General features: G+C 33.4%; 4 protein-coding genes across 5 annotated transcripts in view; 2 read left to right on the forward strand and 2 right to left on the reverse strand.

Annotated features, from left to right (window-relative positions):
• Positions 1-1,111: 1,111 nt before the first annotated feature.
• On the reverse strand, positions 1,112-4,774 carry LOC142977018 (uncharacterized). Its single transcript, XM_076120684.1, has 5 exons — positions 4,683-4,774; positions 3,843-3,934; positions 3,163-3,342; positions 2,038-2,170; positions 1,112-1,613 (listed from the first exon to the last, which is right to left on the reverse strand). The coding sequence occupies exons 2-5, from the start codon at positions 3,918-3,920 to the stop codon at positions 1,519-1,521; spliced, it is 486 nt and encodes a 161-aa protein (XP_075976799.1). The 5' UTR covers positions 3,921-3,934; positions 4,683-4,774; the 3' UTR covers positions 1,112-1,518.
• A 2,161-nt stretch (positions 4,775-6,935) lies between these two features.
• On the forward strand, positions 6,936-10,132 carry LOC142977132 (uncharacterized). The gene is made up of 5 exons (XM_076120863.1): positions 6,936-7,111; positions 7,612-7,695; positions 8,017-8,205; positions 9,097-9,229; positions 9,815-10,132. The coding sequence occupies exons 2-5, from the start codon at positions 7,618-7,620 to the stop codon at positions 9,898-9,900; spliced, it is 486 nt and encodes a 161-aa protein (XP_075976978.1). The 5' UTR covers positions 6,936-7,111; positions 7,612-7,617; the 3' UTR covers positions 9,901-10,132.
• A 376-nt stretch (positions 10,133-10,508) lies between these two features.
• LOC142976863 (uncharacterized) lies at positions 10,509-13,006 on the reverse strand. Its single transcript, XM_076120423.1, has 4 exons — positions 12,873-13,006; positions 11,733-11,945; positions 11,194-11,323; positions 10,509-10,766 (listed from the first exon to the last, which is right to left on the reverse strand). Exons 1-4 carry the CDS (start codon positions 12,945-12,947, stop codon positions 10,630-10,632), a joined length of 555 nt encoding a protein of 184 aa, XP_075976538.1. The 5' UTR covers positions 12,948-13,006; the 3' UTR covers positions 10,509-10,629.
• A 4,157-nt stretch (positions 13,007-17,163) lies between these two features.
• LOC142976904 (uncharacterized) overlaps positions 17,164-25,754 on the forward strand; it is a 42,339-nt gene continuing 33,748 nt past the window's right edge. For both annotated transcript variants that reach the window (XM_076120486.1, XM_076120487.1), the window contains exon 1: positions 17,164-17,314. In XM_076120486.1, coding sequence (XP_075976601.1) covers positions 17,269-17,314 — 46 coding nt within the window. In that variant the 5' untranslated portion in view covers positions 17,164-17,268. The remainder of the gene's footprint in view (positions 17,315-25,754) is intronic.

Consider the following 25,754-nt stretch of genomic DNA (forward strand, 5'->3'; position numbering starts at 1 on the left):
TATATCTTCGTTCTGAAGGACTCGTAATAAGCCCGTCGCGGTTTTTGTTAATTAAAATATCGTTAATAAAGATTACTGCCTTGAATTGAATACATCTATTATACAGCTACCCTTAGTGGGAAGATAGGTATATAACCATACAAGAAAGTATTCCAGGTTCTATTCCCGGTTGGGGAACAGGGATATATTTCGTAACAGAATTAACAGACAGGTTTGGGATTGCTGGGAAAGGGGCGTAATATTATAAATAAAAAAGCGATTAATTTAATGATTCCATTTATTTTATTTTTTAAAGATAAATAACAATACATAACAAAGTAACATAATATCTATTTATGTTATTTGTATATTTGTTATTGACCGAACAGTAATTAAAATTGTCACACATTTTACTTTTCATAAAATTGTACATTTTAGCTATCACGTTGCCACTTGGAACTATAATATTAAAATATTTAAAAGATTTTATATAGACTTTTATCTACTTTGTTGGTAAGATCGCTTACTTTGAACCATAACAAAACCAAAGAAAATTAAACCTTGCATGCCTAAAATTTGTTCAATATATTTCTTAAGGGCATACAAAGTCCCCAACCCGCACTTGACCAGCGAGGTATCCTCAAGAGAAAGGTTCATATCTGACGGAACATACGTCGCGTATTATCGGTCGCGTATCGGTAACGCTAAAACTGACAAATGTATAGAAAAATACTCTCACTCAACCGATGATGCGTCGGTGCGAAGCCCACACAAATTAAGTTACGCCCGACGAAGTCTAGATAAGGAGATTTTTCCAGTATATCTGAGTAGTGTCATTACCGTGAACGTTTTACCCGTCTTGTTATAATTTATAGGTTGAAAAACATTATAATAACATAATATTTTAAAGCCCTTTGTTCTTTGGGAACAGGCACAGATTATATATATTACGTAAATGATTTAAATTGCTATTAATATTGCAACTTATTTCGAATCGTACAATATTTATAGTACTTCAAGTAATAGGTATGTTTTTTTAAAACCAAGGTTTGAAAAATAAAAAGATAAGTTATTATAAAAATAAAAATTAAATGATTTATTTAAAATAAGGAACACATCTAACGTCATCTTTTGGTCATGAGTAAAACATTTTAAAATAATGCCTATATAGCGCGGTTGATAGTATACGACTGCTGATCTTTAAGTCTTCCAGTAGCTCGATTCTCTACTACTATCGACTACCGACAACCGGCTTGCCATCGAGAAATTTAGTATGAAAATCTGATCAGCGCCTCTAGCGGGAGTCGTAGGAACTATTTTGGCAGTACATTCTAAATGCCAAACTTTCGATACTCGACAGTACAGATTATACAGAATTGCGCTACTGGTTTGGCGAAGTACTATTGATATTCTCTAATTATTAGAATTTTTTCTCAATAGTAGTGGCAAAACGAAGTTACATTTCTCACACCTCTTCAACTTTTTATATAACAACCGTGATGTTATGTTAGTAAATAGATTAAGTATATAAGTCTTGTATTATGCATAGTCTTTCGGCTGCACTCGGGGTGTCTGGTCGCTGGTCATTACTAAGTAATAACTGTTTATGACTAGAATGAAGTAAATGTTGATAGCTGAAAAAAAACAAGAATATTAATTACTACAGAACAATTGAAAAAGCTGAAAATAGGTTCAAAATATTTGTTGCTTTGGTATAATGTTTATTAATTTATTGAGGTACACAATTGTCTCATGATAGATTGCGATTATATATTTTTCAGAAAGGTTTCCCAAAAAATGGGGTAGTTAAAGTAATGGGTACTATCAAGTATCCCGGTTATAAATAAATTGTAGCCTTTATGTTACCTAGAATCAATAGCTATGCAACAAAAAAGTTTTGTGCCTAGAAGCACGCAAAACCATTTTTTCCGTTTTCTGTTCTATTATCTACTGTTCCTAACACCCTTCCCCTACCCCCTCGTTGATTATATTGAAAAGACACGCGATTTGTAATGTATTATTTATACGTAAAGATATATATGTTATTTAATAACTTACCAATAAATACAAAGTCTAAAACAGCACTTGCGACATCGCCACCAAGCGACAGATTTGCGATGACAGTAATTATGTTCAAAACTATAAGCACGATTGTGTAGATCACGTAGGCTCTTACTGGACATGGCCGGTCCTGAAACAAAAATCAACAATTCAGATCAATTCCTGCTCGCGATTTTGCCCCCGTGAATACATTTCTCGGGTAAAAAAAATATCAGTAGACAACTCACACACAATCATTGGTTTCCAAACTAAGCAGAGCTTGTACTATGGTAACCAAATAACTGATAAACATACTTATATACTTCTAAATAGATACTTATATAGATAATTCACGACCAGACTCAGAACAGAACTAATACTCGTGCTATACTCGTGCTCATCACACAAAGGTTTGTCCCGGGTTGAATTCGAACCCACCACACATAGGATACTATATAGTTCAGAAGCTAGAATCCGCCTAGGTTTTCTTCCAACTATGTTGGTGTCGATTTTAGCGCTGCATACTAGCGCAGCAGCTGGATACCAGTGTTTTACATGGAACGACTGCCTATCGGACCTCCACAACCCAACCCGGGTTATATCACGATATAATCGGTAAGACTGGTTGTCAGACTTCTAGTATTGATATAAATAACTCATAATCAATAAATAATTGCATAGGCCGATTACAAAAAAAGGATTTCTCACGCATGTTCGTCACGAACGCGTGCTATCATTGTAAGAGATTATCAGATAACGTATCGTACATTGTGACGTGTGTAACTTAATTACTTTCGTAAAATAGAAAATTACTTCCGACATACAATTGCTAGCTTAGCTATTACTAGCTTGTGCCCGCGAAGTATGCTACGAGTCAATCCAGGTTACAAGTTTTATCCTACGTTTTGCCATTTTAACATTAAGTGTTAGTCTTATGTTAAAGGTGGCGAGCCTATTGCCATATAACGGGCAGTAGGTATACCAAACTCAGGACGACTATGTAGAATAATTTAATATAAATTCTAGCTCAAAATTAGCTAATTAGTATCAGAGAATAGTATAGTAGAGTATCACAAGAATAGCTAACTAGCCAAATAAAGGTATCTGAAAAAATACTATCAATAATTTTATGGTTGTTCTTACCTTATGCACTCCAACAAGTAGACCAATATTGAACCCAAGGCTTATGACCATTGACACCACGGAGATGACGGCGAATATAGCCAGCGCTCCCCACACTACTTGAACACCAGTACCTCCCGCCAATACGCCTGCCGTTATCAAAATTGATAGCAGTATTATCGACATAAGGGTGTTTAAAACCTGAAAAAATGTAAATTATAGTTTATTCATTTAACCTTTAATCCTTTGACCGCCACGGTCGGCTATACTCGACAAATCTGAACGTTCTCACGACGCTACATTTTGTCGACATTTGCCGACGAAAACGTCGTTAGCACTTTCTCATTTGCTCAAAGTCATAAGTTCAAAGTCCAACAAATTGAAATACGTTCATTTAACCCTATAAAATAAATTTAACCTATTACCGTCCCACTGCTAGGCAAGGGTTTAATCCACCTTGAGTCCGGGTTGTGGACTTAGCATACCTCCAAGAACTGTTTTAAAGAACTCTCAGGCATGCAAGGTTGCCCACGATGTTTTTCTTCGCCGTTTGAACAAGTTTAGTGATAATTATTTCTTCGAAAAGTCATTGGTGTGTTGCCTCGGGATCGAACCGTCGACTACTTGGGTGGGAGGTATCAACTTATACCACTCGGTAATCACAAATGTTAGTACGATTATAAAATATTGAAGTTACTTACCAAACTAACGTAACCAATGATGAGACATCCTTTCCTCAGTTCCACGCATCCAATACAAGTTTTTAACTGTACTGCCATTTTGTATTTTTATTCTAAAAGCAAAAAAAACTTTGTTTTATATATTTTACATCACCAAGTTTATATGATACAGATGAGAGAAATCATATCCACATTTTTTAAAACAGTAACACTTCACTTTTTAAATTGAACTATATACCACGTTCGCATTCACGTTTACTATCACTTAACAATATTTTGCTTACGTATTTAATTTTATAAGTCAGTTTTGATTAGATCTATAATTAGATTTTCGGGAACTTTTCTAAACATGTGTACAATAAGACATGGCAGCACGAGTTTAACTGTAAAAATCCCAGAAGAAATTTTCTCAGTCCTTAAATTGAACCCGAGATGCTCATGCTTAGGAGCCTAATTCACCACATACAACAAAGATAGTTTTATTTAGGTTCATATTATATTCTTGTTAAACTTTCGCAGTTTGTACACAATCTCTTAGTCGTAGCCAGATTAGCTAAGACCGATGAAAATCGGTCGAATCATTGGTTAAGGCTTGCTACACTCATATTCGGTTCGGCTATATTTGTCGAACAACAAAACCGATTCGACGCACTTGTTTGGCTTGTGCCGATTGGGTTCATCTAGGTTAGGTTTTACCGCCCGGCTAAGCTGATTGAAGCCGAACCGGATATGTGTACCAAGCCTTACAAATGAGGTATCATAAACGTTCATTATTTATTTATAAATTTCTAATTGATTTTTTAAATTCAATTCAATACATATTTTAATTATACATTTTATAATTATAACCAAATTATTTACCTTATTTATTTGAGATTGTTAAAACCGCTGTACTCTTATATATCAGTTATCTCTGACAGTTTCTGCAAACACTGATATTTGATAGCCGTGGCACTCTATTTATTTGAAAAATGATACCAAAAATCTTATCTAAGGCATTATCAGACGCGCACATTGCGATTGTGTCCGATGACTCAGAATTATACCTCAGTGAAATTCAGTAAAGCTTTTGATAACTATAGCAAGCTTTTAATTACTTGCCTCTAGTCGGTAGTGTATTTAACTGAGATCATGAGGTCTGGGATTTGATTCCCTTTGGGCAAAGATCAATTTGATATAATTTATTTTTTTATAACCCATTTCTGTCCCACTGCAGGGCAAGTGTCTCCTCCCAAACGAGAGAAGGGTTAGGTCTTGAGTCCACCACAATAAATATTGTCATATTTCTCAATAGTAGCCCGGAGTTCGGTAACGTGTCCTGTAAGTTGCTATAGGCTCGCCCCCTATTTCATGGGACCAATAAATATCGAAACGTGGGCATATTTCATACGCCTCTACTTGCACTGTCATATATAAGAGGCGTGATATTAGGGAGGTATGTATGTAGAGAGAAATTCGAACGGAACTGGGCTGAAATGCTAGTTTAAATTAACATCAATACTAATAAGGTAATAACCCTAAATATCGGTCTAAAGATTAATAGTATAATGTAGATTTTATCTGTCACTTTCCTATCTTGTATCTGCTCAAGGTATTTTTTAGGGGAATAACTGTCATTTATTATAATCTGTTACTTATAAATGGAGTTATAAAAGGAAAAAAAAATATCATGACGGCCTAAGATAAGTATTTGTATGTATAAAAGACTGCAAAAAGGCGTTTATAGCCAGTTGAGCTCACCGCTTATTAAATGATCTATTGGTTAAGCAATTGTTGCGCGGATATTCTCATAAATAAGGGACTGCGTAGCGCGTTTTCAAAAAGCACGGAGACACTAAGTTCAATTGGTAATTGAATTGAGCGTCTCAGTGCTTTGGCAAGCGTGTTCAAATTCTATGGTGTTATTGATTATGATAACATTAGGAAAGGACACTTAAAAAGTCTTTGACGTAGCTTCAAAGGCCCTAGCCACATCAAAAGCCTTTCAAGCGGCTTGAACAGCTTAAACGCTAGGTTGACCGATAAATAACAAAAGTGTCATGAACTACATTCCCGTTTTGGTGCATTATTTCTCAAAATTAGGTGATTGATGTTTAATATTGGAAAAAGACCCTTATCCAGCTGGAGCAGTAATATGCCAAAATTATTCTTGTGAGTAGTTAGGTTATCTGACAAAAACTAGAAACTTTATCTTCAAATAATGGTAAAACCGGTTTCTAATCAGATTAAAATTCTCCAAATCAATCAATGTTATTCATAAATTAAATATATTAATTCATTAGGTACACATAATTTATCGTGAGACACCTGATGACGATACATTTCACATTTTTATCAGTAATTAAATTAATACATATGCGTCACCGTTTTCTTCTTGTTATCAATGAAAAAAAATACTGTTATTTGGTACTTTCAGTATCTTTATAATCTCATTCTTTAGCTACGCTAATAATAATATAAACGATAAAGATTTGAAATGTCAAAAGTGCCGCCAAGCAACTTGGACACAAAATGCTGTGGTAGGAATCAAATGGAATGAAGACATAGTGCAGGCGGCACTCGGCTGACTGATCTACCAATCGAGCGGATGCAGCGTAATAGCCTGTCACGTCTTGCACAAATTTTTAGGATTTTTTTTGCGTATTAGTAATATTAATTAAAGCGATATTACTCAATTAATTACAATATTAAAATTTGGTACATCAGGAATTCTTACGTATATCCTACGTAACAATTTATGGCATACAGGCAGTTTATTACCTGTACAAACAAATACTTTTTTAACAGGATAATCTATCCCGGACGTTAATTGCACAACAGTTTAAAAAATATTGCGCAATATAAATAAAGTTTGCTTAATTTTCTGTTTGAACTTTATACAACATTTGAGTACCTATAAATATCAATTTGCAAAGGGCCATAAAGTTCGTAATTTTTTTTATTTTTAGTCAGGCTTTTTTTACAACTAATAAGGAAAATACCGGATGAAATATGTTATGTCTAACACAATCGTTGCACGTAGATCTGATAAATTACCTAGATTAGATTTTGGTTATCACTTTTTACGTAAACAAAGTGCTTTTGTATAGATTATTTATCAGTCACCTCAAAATATTGTAACGTGTCAAACGCACAAAAGATTATTTTAAGTAAATTTTAATACTTAACAAAAACGGTGAATAAAATTATGTAAAATCAGTATTTTTTTGCTAGAATAGACGAATTTGAAAGTGAATTGTGAAGGAAAAAGACTGACTGAAGAAATTTGTTGAAAACTGTACTGTAGTTTAGTAAGTAGTAAATAAGGGTTTAAAACCATTCCAAAATGGCGCTGGTGTCGCAAATGTGTTTAAAAATAATTAAGTTATTGACAAAGTGATGTGTGATTTGTTTAATAATTTACCCATGTGCTATTGTCACTCTAATTTAATGCATTTTGATATACACTTCTCATAAATAGAAATAGTTCTTTAAGTTCTTTCCTCCCTCTTACTCTACTTTTCATAAAAGTGCACTAACATTTAGCGCTAGTTTATCTATTCAATAGCGTCAAAACTCATACAAAATAATACGCTATTGAATAGATAAACTACCGCTAAATATACTCAGAAACCGGGGATAAAAGGACTAGTGCTGCTATCTGTTAACGAAAAGAAAAGTTAACATAGAAAAAGTTTACTAAGTTGGATAAGAGATGTCTCTGTATTGAGTTTGTGTGAATCTTATTTAAAAAAAGTATTTAGCGGAACAAAATATTCATAATAATATAATTTCTTTTGGGATGTTTTAGGACAAAATGGCCATAAGATTTAATTCCTGCTGTGGTTGCATAGAATTGAGGAAAGGATGCTTGATCATCGGTTACTTCAGTTTTGTAAGAAATATTTAATATTTATTACATTATATTGTTAATGATAAAACAGCATAATCACGGAAAAGGGCCTAACATGTAACAACAGTAATACTAAAAAATTATTTAATAGTCTCTCAGATACTTGGTTTGACGCTTAGAAAGACATTTCGATGCCACCTTGCATGTCTGAGTTTTCTTTAGATTATTTTACTTGTTCAACAAAGTGGTTTCAAGGATCTTAATAGTGCTCCTTTTAATAGTGAAACTCTTGTTTTTCAGTGGAGCACTGATCGACAAAGTATATGCTAGCCTTGTAACTCACCTTGTTAAAATTGTTTTCAGGTCGGAAATCTCTTAATAGCAGCTTTAACATTGACTAGTCTGATACTAAGCGGGTACGTAGCGGCAGAAGCTGAAAACCAAGACATACAAGTAGATTGGGGAGCAGCGGCAATAATTACAGTTATTATACTAATATTCATATTTGTTGGTCTTGGATTCAACATATTATTACTTATTGGTATACACAAGGTAAGTACACATTAATTTCAAAAACCTTTTTTAAAATTATATGAGTATTTATTTAATTATAATATTTACAAACATACATAGTTATCGTTGGTGCGTAGGCAGAGACCACATGATGTTTCTGCCGGTAGGTTTTTGCTAAATCAAAAGAAGTTTGTAGGGATTTCAAATCTGATTTGGCTTTTCACTTCATATAACTTGCCATATTGGTTTGTCCTAAAATAACTTTATGCACTGCATTCAGGAAAGCGAAACCTCGTTTACTTTCTCATTCTGTGATATTGTACTTAATTTTTAAAAGAATCGGTCTGATAAACAAATGTCTTCGTTACCCCTTCCCAAAACGACTAGATCAATAATAATATACAAGCAAAAAATCTGTATTTTAAACTAAAAATGTTATACGGTACATCTGTATTATAACATAATACATATTATCAAGTCTGTACATGTTGTAAAGAAACGAGAATATACTCTTATCAAAGATAAAGACGTCTCCTCCTTTGTTTTTAAATGCGACAATCATCAGATTACTGATATCGATTATAATAAAGCGTTTAATTGTTTTTCCTACAAACTGTGCTAAATTTTGATTAAAAAGCATTTTTACGGAGATAAATTATAATGATATGACTACCTCTGTGCCGCAGGAGTAGTGTATTCAAATGCTGATCATTATCCAAATGCGGGTCTCGGGTTCGATTTCCGGGCCGAGCGAAGAAGTAATGATTTTTTTATCTCAGAGCGAAATGTAGTTTACAAGAGACGTAGAAAGTAGACCTCAAGACTCATGTAACCACTCATTTATTTTTTACGGAAGGACACAACTGCCCAGTCGTTTGATGGCAAGGGCTTTACCTTCTTACCTAATTTGTTATTTTTTCTTTGTTTCAGGACAGGCCCAAATACGTGAAATTTTACATTTTCTTCACAGCGATTCTTGTTTGCGTACGGATATTTTTACTTATTTTAACATTGGCGTTCGGAACTCCGTTTGGTGAAGTCATTACGGACATTATTGCTATTGGTACGTAGCCTACAAATACATAATATATTATTATATTACTCAGAACTGCAAGGAAACTACCCTTGCTATAGTGTTCCAAGTGTTGCATAATCGTGAGCAAAAATTTGTTTACACTGTCACATTTTCAATCGTACATACTTTGTCGTATGAATATATACAGTTTATTATTGCTTTAGTCTGAGGAACTTGTACCTAAGTGACAACAACCACACGGATCGATCTCACTGGTTAAGCTACACTTGCCGAGGTTGATCTGTAGATGATCTTATTACATATACCGAGTTCCTCGGAAGGCTCAATTGTAGGTCAAGGCTATTATTTTCAAAGATCTTTGACAGTCATTACCAGCAGTCAGAAGCTTTAAAGTCTGACAACAAGTCTTACCAAAGGGTATCATGTTAAAACCCAGGTAACTGGGTTGTGGAGGTCCGATAAGCAGTCGTTGCATGGAAAATACTGGTATTAGCTGCATCCAGCGAGACTGGATGCCGACTCCAACATAGCTTGGAAGAAAGGCATCAGTCTAGCCTTTCTATTTTTTCCTTGCTGACTTAGTATTTCAATGAATTTTCTTGAAAATTTCAGGTGCCAACATCTACTACTTGCTGATCATCAACAGTTATTATATGGATATGATAGCCCTTGAAGATAGAATCAGTATCATATCCTAATGTTGAAAGAGAGCAACTCTAAAGGAAGCCTCACAGAAGAAACGACGAATCTAAGAATAAACTGATAGAATAATGTTTTATACATTAATATAACTTTTTTTGGTATTAGGCTTTGTAAAAGACGCGAATTCACTATAAAAAATCATGCATTTTTCTTTATTAAAGAAACAAAAATATAAATGAAAAAATACATAACTTTTGTGAAAAGGGGAATAAAAATAAATGACATACGAATATTTTTTTGTAATTTTATTATATCGAACTTAAACTTAATTACAACAATTATTTATACTAGTTTTTTAGAATCAATCACTTTTATATTTGTCATGAATTAGTGTAGATAAGTCTCATTGGTCATTAATATCTATAGACGATCAGATTTCAAACCATACTTCCGCTTTTTGATAACAATTCTGCCTCTACGTTCACATCTTTGTGTCAGCAATGATTTGTGATTTGACTAATTTCGTTGTTATCAAATGAGAAACTAATACAATGATTTAGATTGTAATCTTTCTAATTTTACATTATTTATGAAAGTAATTAACATAGCATACACGCAATAAGCATTCTAGATGAACCTTTTACGATCACAAGTCTCTTTTCACAATACAGTCAACTACCCAACTGACTTCAATATTTGACAAGTTCTCTATATTTAAAACAAAATAATAATTAGAATCTTATAGCTAATTGTACAACTGTTTTGTAGTAGTCTTTTAGTGCCTGTTACGCTTCAAACGCTTCATCGAAGTACCCAGCGAGGGGATCTTCGTCTTGCTCTTGACGTTGGAACCTAAAATCAGTTCCTTTCTGCATCAGCTCGTAGACAGAGTGTACCGCCACGAGACAGTGAATGTTGATCACTGGAAGTAATAATAAATATCATCATATCATCATCATAATATATTAGGTCGGGGAAAAAGTCTTTTCGCAATAAAGTATGTATGAACTTGTAATATAATCTTTTATCTACACAAAAAAGCTTGCTTGCACTGAAAGAAACCTAGTGAACCTTGTACCTACTCATTTGTGACTCGACAGCGTTGTCTATCGAATGGCGTCCAATTCGTCACTTAAGTTGTCTTTACAAAAGTAACAGCACAAAAGTCTAGGGGTAAAGTTAAAACTACAGTCAAATTTGTTTCGTCACAAAATTACTGAAAGATTTATGAAGAAACCAATTTGCCTTTACTATACTGTACTATATAGTCACTGGCTTTAGCTGTTACTTTAGATAATAATGAAGACACTGGCTGTTAGCATAGCAATAAGTAATATTTTTTAACTTACTTGAAGCAACGAAGATAAATAAAGGAATCCACCAACACTTATTGAGTAGGAGCAAAAGACTGGCCAGTTGACACAGGATTGTCAGGATGATGCCGAACGAAAAGTAGCTGAGTATAAGACTTGGTTCGTTCTGAAAATGAAAAAAGTATATCAAGATTTTTTGATCCCATTGTTGGGCAAGTGTCTCCTTTCGAACGAGGGAGGGGTTAGGCCTTGAGCCAACCACGCTGGCCAAGTGTGGGTTGGGGACCTGAAACATGTGAAATAAATTTTTGGCATGCAAGGTTTCATCACCGAAATAATTATCACAGAGCAAGTGATAATTATTTCTAAATTCTAATACAGACATAACTTCGAAAAGTCATTGGTGCTTGGCTCGGGTTCAAACCATCGACCACTTACGTGGAAGGTGCCAAACTCGGCTGCTCTTTAGTTATGTATAATATGTCGTGAAAAATACAGCGCAGTAATCGCATTCAATTCAGGGAAAACAATGCCTTAACTTAACCAATAGTTATATATTACAATTTAAAATTTACCTGCACAACTCCCTTGATCAGCAGGACAGAGAACAGCATCCAAAATACACAGACGAGTACCACGGCGCTCAAGATCATGTTCATAGTCTCCATCTTCAGGTCTAACCCCAAGGCTTCGGCGATAAAATGAGGCTTCTCTTCCGTCAGTACTGTCATCTTCTCCTTATTGAAGTAACACACTATCGAAACTATTGATAGACATGCCGCTATTAACTGGAATGAGAAAAAACTAATTGTAGGTTTATTATATCTTAAAACTCTTCTCTCGTCATTTAATTGTAAACTAAGAAGAGTTTGTACTATGGTAACCAAATAACTGATAAACATACTTATATACTTCTAAATACATACTTATATAATAATATATATACATTAACAACCAGGCTCAGAACAAATACCCGTGCTCATTACACAAAGATTTGTCCCGGGTGGGATTCAAACCCACCACACGCGGCGCTACGGTTATTGCGGCGAGCTGACCATTTTAACCACTGCGCCAAACGTGCAGTTAAATCAGGTCTAATTCCGTCTAATACTTTTCAGGTGGCTTGAACAACTTTGACACTAGGTTGACCACCAACTATAATAATATCACAAAATAAATCAAAGTACTAACTTACGATAGCCAACGATACAGAGAGTGAACTATCCATAGATCGAAAGTTAGGGCCAATGAGAATACATATCATAAAGATGTTACTACTTAGGTCGTAAAAGCGAACTCGGGGAAAAACCGGAACATAAAAAGGTATAAAACTAGCGTAGATCTATTTACATTCATACACTCACATTTCAGCCGCTTCAATATCATAGGCTTTTAAACAAAATAAGACCAATAATCGTTGCATAAATTACCCCTTTACTTTAAGTCATAGTCAAAGTCAGATATGCTTTATTTCATTAACTTTCCACGAGTATTTGTAATCGTCATAGTATTTTTGATCTAGCACCGTTTCGGAAAAGCTCGTGAGAAGAAACGGCAAGAAACTCACGGCTTGCTCTTTTAAACAACTGTGTTGTTGACTTAATTCCTAATTTCTTTCTTATTCCTAGAGAAAGTGGTTGCTTAATAATGGTACAAAAAATACCTAAATATTTACTCTTCCTCACTAATTAATAATGTAATTCAAACGTACTTACAAAATTGATAACTCCTATTACCACTAAACCAAAGTTTAAAGGGACGAAAATACAGCACTTATTCACCCAACACATTTTAGCAGGCAATTTTGAAAACAAATATAACTATACAAGTTAATCCTTCTACAATTTTATGGGAACTGTATGAGTATGGGTTCTATAAGAGCTAAGCGTTCCCCTCTCCCCCTTCTCCCGGTCCTTACGTCGCCATTGACAGGAGTAAAATATTATAAACAAACTATTCGTTGAAACTCAAACCTTTATGATTACTGTGTCAAAATTTGTACAGGGATGTATTTGGCTTTTAATTTTTTTTTGTTTAGTGTCATTCAATTCAGATTTTATAGACGAAAAACTAAATGTTTCATAAAAAAACCATGCCTTTGCATTTCCCATTTTTTCTTTGTCCATATCACCCCACTGACGGTCATAAAATTCCAGATTGCAGCTGTTCATTTAGCATCACACAATCATAATACTTTCGTTCTATCTGTTCTTCGCAATGGGCCTTGAGGAAAGAAAGTACCATCAGTAATTGATTAATTATCAAATTTTTATCATTACGTTTTCGCTGAAATCTTAACTAAGATAATTAAGTACTAGAAAGCTGTAATTATAGAAAGTATAATGTACTCGTAAATTCTATTGGATTTTAGATTTTTGTAAACGTCAGCGTCATTTAAAACAAATACAACAAATACAAGTTCTTTTCACTTCACATTTCTTTCTCTAAATATTCTCTTCTAAATTTTATATAGCAAAATACGGTCCTGTGTTTTAAGTGGTGTTTTTATAAGTTGTAACAAGCGAACCTATTATGCACGTAGCAGTTAGAGATAAACAAAGATGGTGGCCACAGTTGATAAGTGAGGGCATTTCAAGTGTTGGCCTTCGACCACTTAGACACATAAAATTGTAGAATTTATTACAAACTCTGAACCATGTGTTAGTACCTAATACATTATTTTTTTATACTTTACAAAAATATACCCTCGATTCCACTCAGCTCCGTTTACGTGGACTCGTGAACTATTTTTATGACCTTGTCAGCCACTTCGGGGTAGGTATAAATAAAATAAATAAATATCATTGGACAACTCACACACGATCATCTGATTGCAAACTAAACAGAGCTTGTATTATGGTAACCATATCTGATAAACATAGTACAAGCTACTAGATTTGAGTGATAGTTTTTTTATCATAATATTATATGTTTAATGGTCAACCTAGTGTCAAAGTTTTTTAAACTGCCCGAAAGGCTTTCGAAATGGCTTACCGGCTTAGGGACGATAGCTTAATTTAGGACAATTGGGACCGATTTGTTGGTCTCCAAAGGACGGAGACGCTCAGTTTGAATACCACTATGTAATCACCCTTCTATGACATGACCGCACCAAGGATTACTCTACCTAGATCGTTAACCGATTGAGCTTCTGGTGGCAGACTCAAATCTATAGGAAGAAGCCAAAATACTTTTTAGCATGCATGCATGCACTGCATGAAGAATCTTTACGCAATATATGCCGCGGGTAAAAACTAGTCGTAGAATGCCGATAATGATAATTATGTATGAACTATGTACTACTAATTAAGGCTGTAATAAACAATTATGTGAATTGGCTGTGAACAAGTCAAGGCTAACACAAAAATCCATTGTGTGAAAATCTGTGCTTCGATTGACGATTACACTGTAACGTTAAACTTAGTTTTTTTGTTTTAGTAATAATAAACTCCTTTATGATTAGAAATTGAAGTCTTACAACCCATACAAAATATTTTAGATATCAGTGCACATTTTGATAAAAAAAATTGTGCTGCAAACAAAAATTTAGTCTAAATGATAATCTTGTTTGTGAAGTTGTCTAAAAATTTGACATGTCAACACAAAAAAAAAAAACAATTTCATATACAGCTTTTCTAGATATTGCAATTTCATTACATTTTTACAATTACTGGAAATCATCACTTATTCTAACGTTGAAGGAAGACACCATGGTCGCTGTATACCTGAAAATTCTTCAAAACAGTTCTTGAAGTGACGTAAAGTCCTCTTCCCTTACTTGGGAAGCGTCGTAGAATCTAGGCCTAATCTCTCCCATATTTCGGGAGGAAAGCCTTGTCCAGCAGTGGTACTAAAAGGAATTTAAAAATATCTTTTAAAATAAAGATAGTAATAATAACTTCAATTTAATTATTTTCGTCCATTTATTTCTTATTTAAGTATATTTACAAAATGTTATGCAATGTCTCCCCGAGGCATCGAACTTTGTTCTTTTAATTCAACTTTTTTGCCTTCGTTACCGGCTTGGGTAGTGAGGTTGTTGAACCAAAGGAAAAATACCAAATGCGTTAGACAATATTTATTAAATGAAAGGAAGCGGATTGGAACTATCTAGCTGTATTTGTTTTTAATAACGAGAAAGTCCGTATTTTTTTCATTACAGACAAAGTTTTTCTGCAAATTAAATAAAAGCAAGTATCAAATTTTTTTTGCATTATGTAGTCTTCATATTACATGACATAAAAAATAAAAAATAAAGAGGTATGTATTTTCATACTGGCCTATGATCTCTGTGGATGCCCGAAAAATAATTTAGAATACAATTAAACTTATTTTTTGTTTCGAACTACGAACATCAATTGTTTAATTTCATCTGATAAAATGTAACAAATCTTAAACATTTTATTTAAATTATACACGTTAATTGTAGTTAAATTATAGTGTATTTTACTGTCAAGTTTAAAGATAAATAACGTGAGTCAAGTTTATAAGAATAATTTCGTTTTATGAATTGTAAAAATAATTCACAATCACGATCACAATAATCATGTTACACACAATACCAATATATTTTTTTCAAACGTGTTCATTGATTTTAATAATCTATTATTTATAAACACAGGCTATTTGCGTATTGTATTTTTGTTTTAAAGTGGGAATCAAACCTATGACCAATACACTTTATAAACGAAGTGGCAGACCGCATCATATTGTTATCTTCGTCTCACAAGTGCGGTTCACATTATCCAATGATAATTTAATCTATCAGACAAGACATGACTGGTAAACAATCTTCGTAATGCCGCATCCACACGCGAACCTTATAACAAGTGAGTATTGAATGATAAGAATTTCTGACCCCCGGTTTCTGCGATACATTTAGCTGTAGTTTATCTATTCAATAGCGTTTAAACTCATATAAAAATAACGTTATTGAATAGATAAACTATTAGCGATAGTTTATCTATTCAATAACGTTTTTGTTCTCAGGAACCGGGGGTGAATGGTGTTACTCAACCTCTCTTCTCTTTCTACCGAAAAATAGTTTTGTGTAAAATAGCATGTGATTGATCATGCGAGAGAAGTTTGTAGCAGTCGCGACAACTAACGTTCTTTGGTCTCTCTACCCCTATGAGGAAAATACGTGAAGTTATATACGTACCTATGTGTGTATTCTATGGATGCTGTTCAAAGTTTTCACACAAAGTGACAAGTAAAGTTTCACACAGAGTGAGTGAGTTTTACCGTTCTGTATTACGAAAAAATCTTTTGAGAGTAGTGAGTGTTATATTCAGTTCATATTGGTATTCTATTAGAAATTTCATTTAGTATACAAGTATTTCTATCAGTTATTTAGTAACCATGATAGTTATTTTCCTTATTTTGGAATCAAATGTCCGTGAATGAATCGTCCGAATAATATTATTTAAGTACTAGCTGTCCATCGGCGAACTTCGTACCGCCTAAAAGTCGATTCATTATTTTTAATTTTAAAATATCATTTTTTATACAATTTTAGCAAACAGTATTTATTTTTTCTCTACGTAAGAACTATCCTCGAAAATTAGCAAAATCGGCTACTCTCGAGATTTGCGCTTAGCAACACATTTAGCATTTCATTTTTATATTATAGATAGATATTAACACTAAACTAAATAACAAATTACGAAAAGAAGCACAAAACTAAAGATACAAGATAAATATGTATTAATTAGGTCGGGGAAAAAGTCTTTTCGCATTATAGTATGTATGAACTTGTAATAAAATCTACTACTATACGGTTCATTAGGTTTCTTACAGTGAGCTCGTGAGTTACCCAAATATCGAGTTTTTTGTGTAGAGAAAAGATTTTATTTCAAGTTCATACATACTATAATGCGAAAAGACTTTTTCCCCGACCTAATATTACAAACTATAATAATAAACAACGCGACGATCAAACGTGTAGATAGTGTAGATACGGCTTGAGAATGAACTCGTTTCTCAAACACACAGTACATGCCGAGACTCGGTGCGCAATAGTCTTGTACAACGGTATCACGTACAAATGTGTTAAACAAAATACAATATTTTTAAAGTTAAGTAAATTGTGTCTGTGTTCTATGGTCCAATATGGATAGGATTACTTTTACTGTGAATGGAGAACAATGTACGATAAGTGAGTATTTTAAATTTTTTTTAAGACCTTTTCCTGGTTTTATCTGTGTTTTTGTTGTTGTGTCAAGATTAAAATTTGTGTTACAATTTGTTTCATGAATGATTTTAACTTGTTACTAAACCAGTGTATTTTTCAACAATTGTATGAAAAAAATACAATATAGATATTATTGTATCGAACTTAGTTTAAAATAGCGTAACATGTAAGCGCCTTGGTGTCAAACTATAAGGTTATATTGGTTTTGAAATGAATAAATAAACAAATCGATCAAATAAATATTATGTAAGAAAATCTATTTTTTTATTTTAGTAAAAGTAATGCCGGTATATATGATACGTAATAACTACAGTATTTATTTATTTTGATTAATTATTATCTTTTGAGGCATTCCTGTTGTTCCGAAAAAACATTTTGTTTATATACTTTATAACGTATTTGATAGGGTTTTGGCCTAACCCTTCTCGCATTCCTTGCCCAGCAATGTTATATTAGTAAAAATTTGATAGTTTTTATGCTTAAAATATTTAAGTAAATTTATTTATGTTTCTACAAAATATATGCAATAGTATTCTAATATGACGTATACAATGTATATTATTATGTAGTAATTGATTCTCAATATTGATGTTATTTTCCTAACTAAATTATAATAATTATTGTAGACAATTAGTCTCTATGCGTAATTTTAATCTATGTAAATATGTTGCCTAATTATTTTTTACACATAACGTTTTTTATTTGTAAAGTCATGGTAATTTGAATAAATAAATAAATTTAAATATGTTTTGACATTGACAAGTCATACACGGCCATCAGTTCCTAAAGTAGGGTGTATGGTAAATAGACTGATAAACATACCTACGCACTTTTTATATTTTTTGTAAAACTAGCTTGATACATTTAGCGGTAGTTTATCTATTCAATATAATTTTTTATATGTTTTAACGCAATTGAATAGATAAACTACTGCTAAATGCACCTCAGAAACGATGAGAGTTTAATAACATACATCGTTGTTGAAGGAATGCAAAGCCCCCAGCCCGCACCTGTCCAGCACGGTGGATTAAAGGCCTGGCCCCTCCCTCATTCCGGGACGAGACCCTTGCCCAGCAATGGGACAAAAATGGGTTAAAATTTGTTACTGCATGTTACACTGCCTTACTACAAACGTCGTGTAAGCTTAGTGTTTTGTATTTTTCACTCATATACAGTTTAAAATCTATAGGTATGTTTGTAAAAGTCCCCGCGACACAAGCGCAATTCTTAGTGCGGGAGATGTCTTTTAAACATACATACATTTACATAGCAAAGAAAAAAAAATTCGACGTTGTTGAATACTAACCATAAGAACGATGAATAAATAAAATAACTTGATATAGTTAGTATTTAATCATAATGAGTTTTGTAAATATTGCATAACATAACAAATCAAGAGATTATATACCTATGTGTTCCAAACTAACTTCTTAATATCTATACTCTATACTAATATTATAAAGCTGAAGAGTTTGTTTGTTTGTTTGTTTGATTGTTTGTTTGTTTGTTTGAACGCGCTAATCTCAGGAACTACCCGTCCGATTTGAAAAATTATTTCAGTGTTAGATAGCCTATTTATCGAGGAAGGTTATAGGCTATAGCCAATAGGAGCAGAGTACCAGTAAAAAATGTTACAAAAACGGGGAAAATTTTGACTCATTCTCTCTTATGTGACGCAAGCAAAGTTGCGCGGGTCAGCTAGTATAAACTAAAATTAAAGCAAATAGTACCTATTTCTTAACTAACGCTAAAATAACACGTGTTCTTTATCTTATCTTTATTATACCAGAAGATTTCAATATACAATTACCCTGGTTTCAAAAAACTACAGGCCTTTTTAAATTGTTTGTTGCATAGATAACACTTTTTTATTGTAGCAGGTGTTAGTAGGCATACATCTATGCTAAGTACTTTTATAAAACAGAGAACGATAATTCCGTGAGTTCATATGCATTGAAAACATATTTAACTTATTTGTAAAGTATATGATAAAATACAATTTAAGTACATGGGTTATAATATAAATTATTTATGCTTTGATTTTATTAGTTATGCGAATTTGTCACATTTAATCACACTTGTTGACGCCCAGCATTCGGAATTCGACTGTAATGAATTTAAATTATAAGTTATTTAATATCAAAATTAATGACATTCAGTAAGACCTCATATGTTTATTTCAATGATTTAATGTACTTTATAAGCATTATTATTAAAAAAATATTAGCGTTCTGCACTCCTCCTGGCCTACACATAAATTGTAAATGTGCCTTTCATACTTGTGCGTCCGCACGTTTTACCTAAAAAGGAGTCCAAAGTTTTTGCTTCACGTATTAATATAGGTACAAACAACGGACACAAAGCACAACCAGACCCGAAACAATTATTTGTGGATCGCACAAACAATTGTGTGTAAATAACCGCGTGGGAAACGAACCTACGACCTCCCGACACAGTGGTATCGGCGTGGCGACCTAAACCACTGCGCCACGGAGGCAGTCAAAATTGTCCAAGACCTTTAGCATGTTTTCTTAATTGACAACAACCGGTACTTCTTACGTGCCCTAATACACGCACTGCACCAATTCTATGTTCTATGTTTCGCAAATGAAAAAAAAATGTAATCTTTTCAAAATAAATTAATAGTCGAAGATATCTACTTGGAACTAAATCAGTCGATATAATTAGCGACATAACTGCTTATTAGTAATGTTATTATATTTGTTATCTGATATTATTAAATGTATTTTTAGCCTATAATGAGAGATAAGTATATTATTGTGTATATGAATAGGTTTTCATACACTGTGTTGGTGATTTGTGTGAAAATAATAGTCAGGATTAATTGATACTTTTTCAGTTCTAGTTAGTAATTGTATAATGTGCTAAACGACCACTATTTATCCTCCGTCCTCCGAAATAAAGGTACTTGAGACATGAAAAACCGTAAGCAGTAAAGGCTAGTTTCACGGTTTGTACTTAGGTGTCGTTTAACCTATTCTAAGATAATAACTAAGATAAGAACTGTCAACATATCAATTAATAAACTCATGATCGGGAAACGATCTGTGGATTAAGCAAAACATTGGCGCGGTCATTCGATAGATAGGTGACCATGTAGTGGTCATCAGATCAACATCAGTCAGAAATCTTAATTCTAATTTGGCGCCGTGCTTCGGAGGGCACGTAAAAAGTCGGTCCCGGTAGTTGTCAATTAAAATAACAGTCGTCAATCCACATCAAAGGCCTTAAGGCGGCTTAAACAACTTTGACACTAGGTTGACCACGAAACCATACGATGAGAAAGAAGAAGCTTATTCAGATTCCGGTCATCAGTCTTTACTTCTCATGGTAACATATACGCAATATTTTTTCCTAAGTTAAATTTCTCACAATTAAAAGAGATAATGACCGATTTATGAGTTTTTGTTATTGTTCTAACAATGTATTATTTTAATGAGAAGCTATTAAGGCAAACGTTTTTTTTTGTGATAAATACTACAAGAATGTCTATTGATATTAAAGAAAGAGGTCACACGATTGGCTTCATTCATACTTGTTTGTGTTTTATGTCACAGTGGAAGTATCTGCGGCTGTGGATAGTACAGTCCCAGGTTCAATTCAAGAGTCGCTTTTGAGTACATCCGAGAGGCTGTCCATAGTTAATTCCACAAGTCGGTTTTGAACATAACGAGAAGGGCGAATACGGATTCGTCTCATAGTCTTATTGAATTGCATTATATTAACGACGAACCCTTCCCGTGTAAATCCCGATCCCTCGGGAAGTCCGGTATAAAAAATGGCCTATATGTTATTCCGGGTCTTCAGCTATCTAATTACCGAAATTCATCGTAATCGGTATAGTAGTATTTGCGTGAAAGAGTAACAAACATCCATGTATTCTCACAAACTTTCGCATTTATAATATTAGTAGGATTAGTAGGATGTTCTTTCAATCATACAGATTGTCAGTTGTAATGAAGGAGCAGTTGCTAAAAAAAGCCAAATAATAAAAAACCCCATTCTACCTTTTTTGTTAATCAAAACATATTATTATAACAGGGAAATACAAATTGGTTTTGAAAATGTTAATAATAGTCGTTTTTTATAACAATCCTGTAATAATAATTTCCCAAAATCGTTTTCGAATTAATTAATATTGACATTCAGTAAATGTCATAAGTTGTATAGACTTAATTAACTTTTGTAGGGTCTTGTTGGTTGTTTTTTAAAGCTTACGAACTACTCAATCATGTTTATGTAGTTGGTTATATGTTTAATCATCATTAAGTTAAAGAAATAAATAGAAAAAAGCCTTAGAATAATTTCCGCGATTGATGAATTCGGGACCGTCAACGAATTGTATACGGCAAATCGTTTACATAGATGTACTTTACGAAGAATTGCTCTTTATGTACCTCACTGAATAAGGGTCTGAACAAAAAATAAAAAGTAACACGTAATAAGTTTACCACGTTCATTGGTATCTGCTTACCACTTCGGGAAATAGGCTTGATATTATGTATGTATTTGTATCATATTAAAATATAGTATAACTGACTAACTAAACTAATATTGATATTAGATGTAAGCGACATCGCAAAACGATTAGATAGAATTATAACAATTGCCGAGTCGTCTGGCATGTTGATGGGAAACCGCCGAAATCCGTGATTTCCGGATTAGTTTTTTTCTACATTAACCTTCAAAATACACAAATGACTTGCAACAATTTGGTCAAGTAGTTTTCCAAATGTATCTTTTATTTTATGTAAAGGCCATTGATTTCACTTGGCCAGTGTGATGGACTCAAGGCTTATCCCGGACTTTGTTCGGAAGTACACTCTTGCCCAGCAGTGGGACACTCAAGAGTAACAAAAATGTAATTTTAGATATTAAAGTAATCGTCTTATTCATAATTAAAACATTTATTTATTTTATGACCAGTGATAAAACCGAAAACTATTTAAATTAAGATAAACATATATCTTTGCATGCATCTTGAAATCTCACGGTACAGTAATTAACAACCAAAAAGATAATCTCAAAAAAATCTAGACTTTTTAACACTAAACAAATGTTGGAAGGCCTTGAACTCATCTCGTGTTAAAACGTACTAAATAAAATAAGAAATAATCATTATTAAGACTAAAATTATAATGAAAATTAAAATTGAATTGGCGCGGTAAGTTATGTAGGTATCTGACTACTGACCTCACAATCTGGGGTTCGATTTCCGAGTCGAGCAGAAACTGTGATTGGACATTCTCAATAGTAGTCTGGAGTCTGGTAACATGCCCATTATATTTTAAAGCAATAATCTCTAAACGTTGGTGTTTTTCATGAATCTCTGCCTACACGAGTGTACATACATACATAATATTACGCCTTTTTCCTATAGGGGAAGGTTGACACCATAAAACGCCACCTGGTACGATTCTTACAAACTTCCCTTATAACACAGGTATTACAAGCGAAATATTACTAGTGTTATAATAGCATATAAGTCATACATTGTAGTATTACATAAGACATATTAATACATAAATCCTTGTAACCTAGTATATAACTATAAAGTCCTCATATTTTAACATCATCTAAATCAAAACATCTTAATGTATCCTGTTTACTATAATTACTAATCACTTTGTTATTGTCTTTTCTCAGGACTCGCTTATCATATTTACTTTAGCCCTAAAACCATTAGCTAATAAGTTAACGTTTCACATATTGTATTAGTATATAAGCTCGTCCTCGATGTACGAACAGTCAGTTCATAGTTAAGTCAGTTCATAGTTAGTTCTAAACATAGTTAGTTCTAAATCAATTCCAAATCTTAGTCGTAAATCAGTGTTAATTCATAACTCATATATTATTTCTAAGTGTAATAAATAAAGTTTTATTCTTTTAAAGTGAGTTTGCCATTCGCCTCATAACAAATTTGGCGCAGTCGGTAGGATACTGCAATTGTGAAGACGAAACTCACGTAGGGACAGCATCGCCCAGTCATCGTGTGGTAGCCGACGGCTTTTAACAGTTTTCGCCGAACATGCAGCTCCTGAACATATTGATGTTACTGTGGTAAGTGGCCAAACTCATATGCTCTATTTCCTTGCCTGAAATCCTTAAATCTAACTCCTAGTTTCTAAATCTTATCCAAGTTGTTTTAACCTTTTTATTATTCGTATATTTACCAAAATTTTTTTTTACAAAATGTCGATCGAAAGCGAAACTTCAACTTCTCTAGATATAGCGACTCTCCTCAAACTAATTCCCAAATTCGAAACAAATGTACCTGACCAGATCTACGGATTCGTCAGATCCTGCGATTCAGCTTTTAATTTAGCCACAGAGGATCAAAAGCAAATTCTATTAGTGTACGTCCTGAATAACATTTCTGGTGTAGGAGCATCAAATATCCATTGCAGACAATATAATAAATGGGCAGCATTGAAATCTTCTCTTATTAGCCAATTTTCAAACGTAAAAACCATATCGCATCTTAATTTAGAACTTCAATCTATGTTTCAAAAACCAAATGAATCTATAACCCAGTATTTTAATAGAGTAGATCTATGCAGGAGTAAAATAGTCGAAAAGTTAAGCACAGAAATCACTGACAGTACTCTTTACGGTAGATTAGCGGTTACCGAAGAAACAGCTTTAAGCGTCTTCGTTAACGGTATAAGCGCAGAGATAGGAGTAATGTTGCGAACCAAAGGCTTTACAACTCTTTCTGAAGCAGGCCGTTTCGCTATACAAGAGGAGAAAATATGTGCAATGAATCGTGCTCGACAGCAAATGTTTCGGTTAACAAACCCAACTCCACCAACAAATCATAATCATATAAATACCAGTAAAACTTGCAATTACTGTAAAAAACCAGGTCATTTAATTTCAGAGTGCCGAAAAAGGCAATTTAACAATTATAAAAATCTACAGTCGAATCAGGTAAACCAACGTGCGCTTCCAGCTCCTAAGCCTAAAATTCATAATTTAAACTCCAAAGCGGCCCCGGATCTGGACATGTCCGAGGAAACCGCTTCTCGATATTATGTCCAGACAAAAATGATCCAAAATCAAGTCCCGCTGGAGGATCTCCAGCTATAACAAAACAAATTTCTAGACCAGTCCATCGGGGACACATAAAAAACACGCAAGTTTCGCAAAGTCTATCATTGTATCGGACACAACTTCGCGACGCTTTTACTCAGACTGATTCTCAAACATCGCCAAGTCTACCAGTGTATCGGACACAACTTCGCGATGCATGTATTCAGGCTGAAATCCAAACAATAATTAAATCTAATCCTATATCATTTAATAACTCTAGCTCTAGTATTAAGCAAAAATCTACTCCTAAATCTTGTACTAAATCTGACGCTCAATCTGAAACTAAATCTAATATTAAATCTACTCCTAAATCTTGTACTAAATCTGACGCTCAATCTGAAACTAAATCTAATATTAAATCTAATACTAAATCTGATACTAAATCTGACACTAAATCTAATTCTAAATCATATACTAAATCTAATTCTAAATCTCGTCTGAACTCAACAAAATCAAAGATCACGAAATCCATCAGAATATCTTCTTTAAACGTACCTCCTGAAAATCTTCTACACTGCAAATTCCATATTGAAGGCAACCCAGTTACTATGCTAATAGATACCGGCGCAGCCATTTCTGTCCTCAAAAAGGAAAAGATTGGTAACGCACCTCTAGATGTATCGGACATCGTATCTATAGTTGGTATATCTGGAAAAGATTCTTCAATACAAAGCTTTGGCACAGCACAAATTGCTCTAGACAATTTCTCTAAGTTTAAATTTCATGTAGCTAATCTTAACATAGAAGTTGACGGAATTCTTGGTAATGATTTTATGACTAAATTTAATGTTAGTATTCATGTTCAATCTAAAACAATGCGTGTACGAGACCGTTCCTATAAATTGTTCAATATAGGTGAAATCACAAAGGGATCCTCAGATACAAACCAGTTAATAGGGTCAAGGGCCGAAACAGTAATCACATGTCTCACTAATGATGTACAGAATGGTCCCGCAATCATAGACAAACAAATAATTAACAAAGACATAACTATTCCAAACGCACTAGTGACAGTCAAAAATAACAAATTTCTAATTACATGCGTAAACACTAGTGACAAAGACAAATTAATAAATATTCCTATAATTAAAGCAACGAGTTTTCAAACTATTGACTTATCTCAGAATATTCATACAATTAACTCAACAAATATTAAATACAACGTCCATGATAAGAGGTTAAAGGTAAAACAATTAATTCGACAAGATCATTTAAATAACGAAGAGAAACAGTCATTAGATAAAATCATCAACAACTTCTCAGATATATTTTATATAGAAGATGAGCCTCT

The sequence above is a fragment of the Anticarsia gemmatalis genome, chromosome 12 (genome assembly GCF_050436995.1).
Source record: "Anticarsia gemmatalis isolate Benzon Research Colony breed Stoneville strain chromosome 12, ilAntGemm2 primary, whole genome shotgun sequence".
Taxonomy (NCBI): domain Eukaryota; kingdom Metazoa; phylum Arthropoda; class Insecta; order Lepidoptera; family Erebidae; genus Anticarsia; species Anticarsia gemmatalis.

What these genes read in the sequence shown, in the direction of transcription:
- LOC142977018 (XM_076120684.1), bottom strand. Translation starts at nt 3,920, where the DNA reads ATGGCAGTACAGTTAAAAACTTGTATTGGATGCGTGGAACTGAGGAAA. An exon ending in TCATTGGTTACGTTAGTTTG is followed by an intron (nt 3,343 to 3,842) that starts GTAAGTAACTTC and finishes ACATTTTTTCAG; the next exon opens with GTTTTAAACACCCTTATGTC. An exon ending in TACTTGTTGGAGTGCATAAG is followed by an intron (nt 2,171 to 3,162) that starts GTAAGAACAACC and finishes TTTTTGTTTCAG; the next exon opens with GACCGGCCATGTCCAGTAAG.
- LOC142977132 (XM_076120863.1), top strand. Translation starts at nt 7,618, where the DNA reads ATGGCCATAAGATTTAATTCCTGCTGTGGTTGCATAGAATTGAGGAAA. An exon ending in TCATCGGTTACTTCAGTTTT is followed by an intron (nt 7,696 to 8,016) that starts GTAAGAAATATT and finishes AATTGTTTTCAG; the next exon opens with GTCGGAAATCTCTTAATAGC. An exon ending in TACGGACATTATTGCTATTG is followed by an intron (nt 9,230 to 9,814) that starts GTACGTAGCCTA and finishes TGAAAATTTCAG; the next exon opens with GTGCCAACATCTACTACTTG.
- LOC142976863 (XM_076120423.1), bottom strand. Translation starts at nt 12,947, where the DNA reads ATGTGTTGGGTGAATAAGTGCTGTATTTTCGTCCCTTTAAACTTTGGT. An exon ending in TGATCAAGGGAGTTGTGCAG is followed by an intron (nt 11,324 to 11,732) that starts GTAAATTTTAAA and finishes TTTCATTTTCAG; the next exon opens with AACGAACCAAGTCTTATACT. An exon ending in ATTTATCTTCGTTGCTTCAA is followed by an intron (nt 10,767 to 11,193) that starts GTAAGTTAAAAA and finishes TATTACTTCCAG; the next exon opens with TGATCAACATTCACTGTCTC.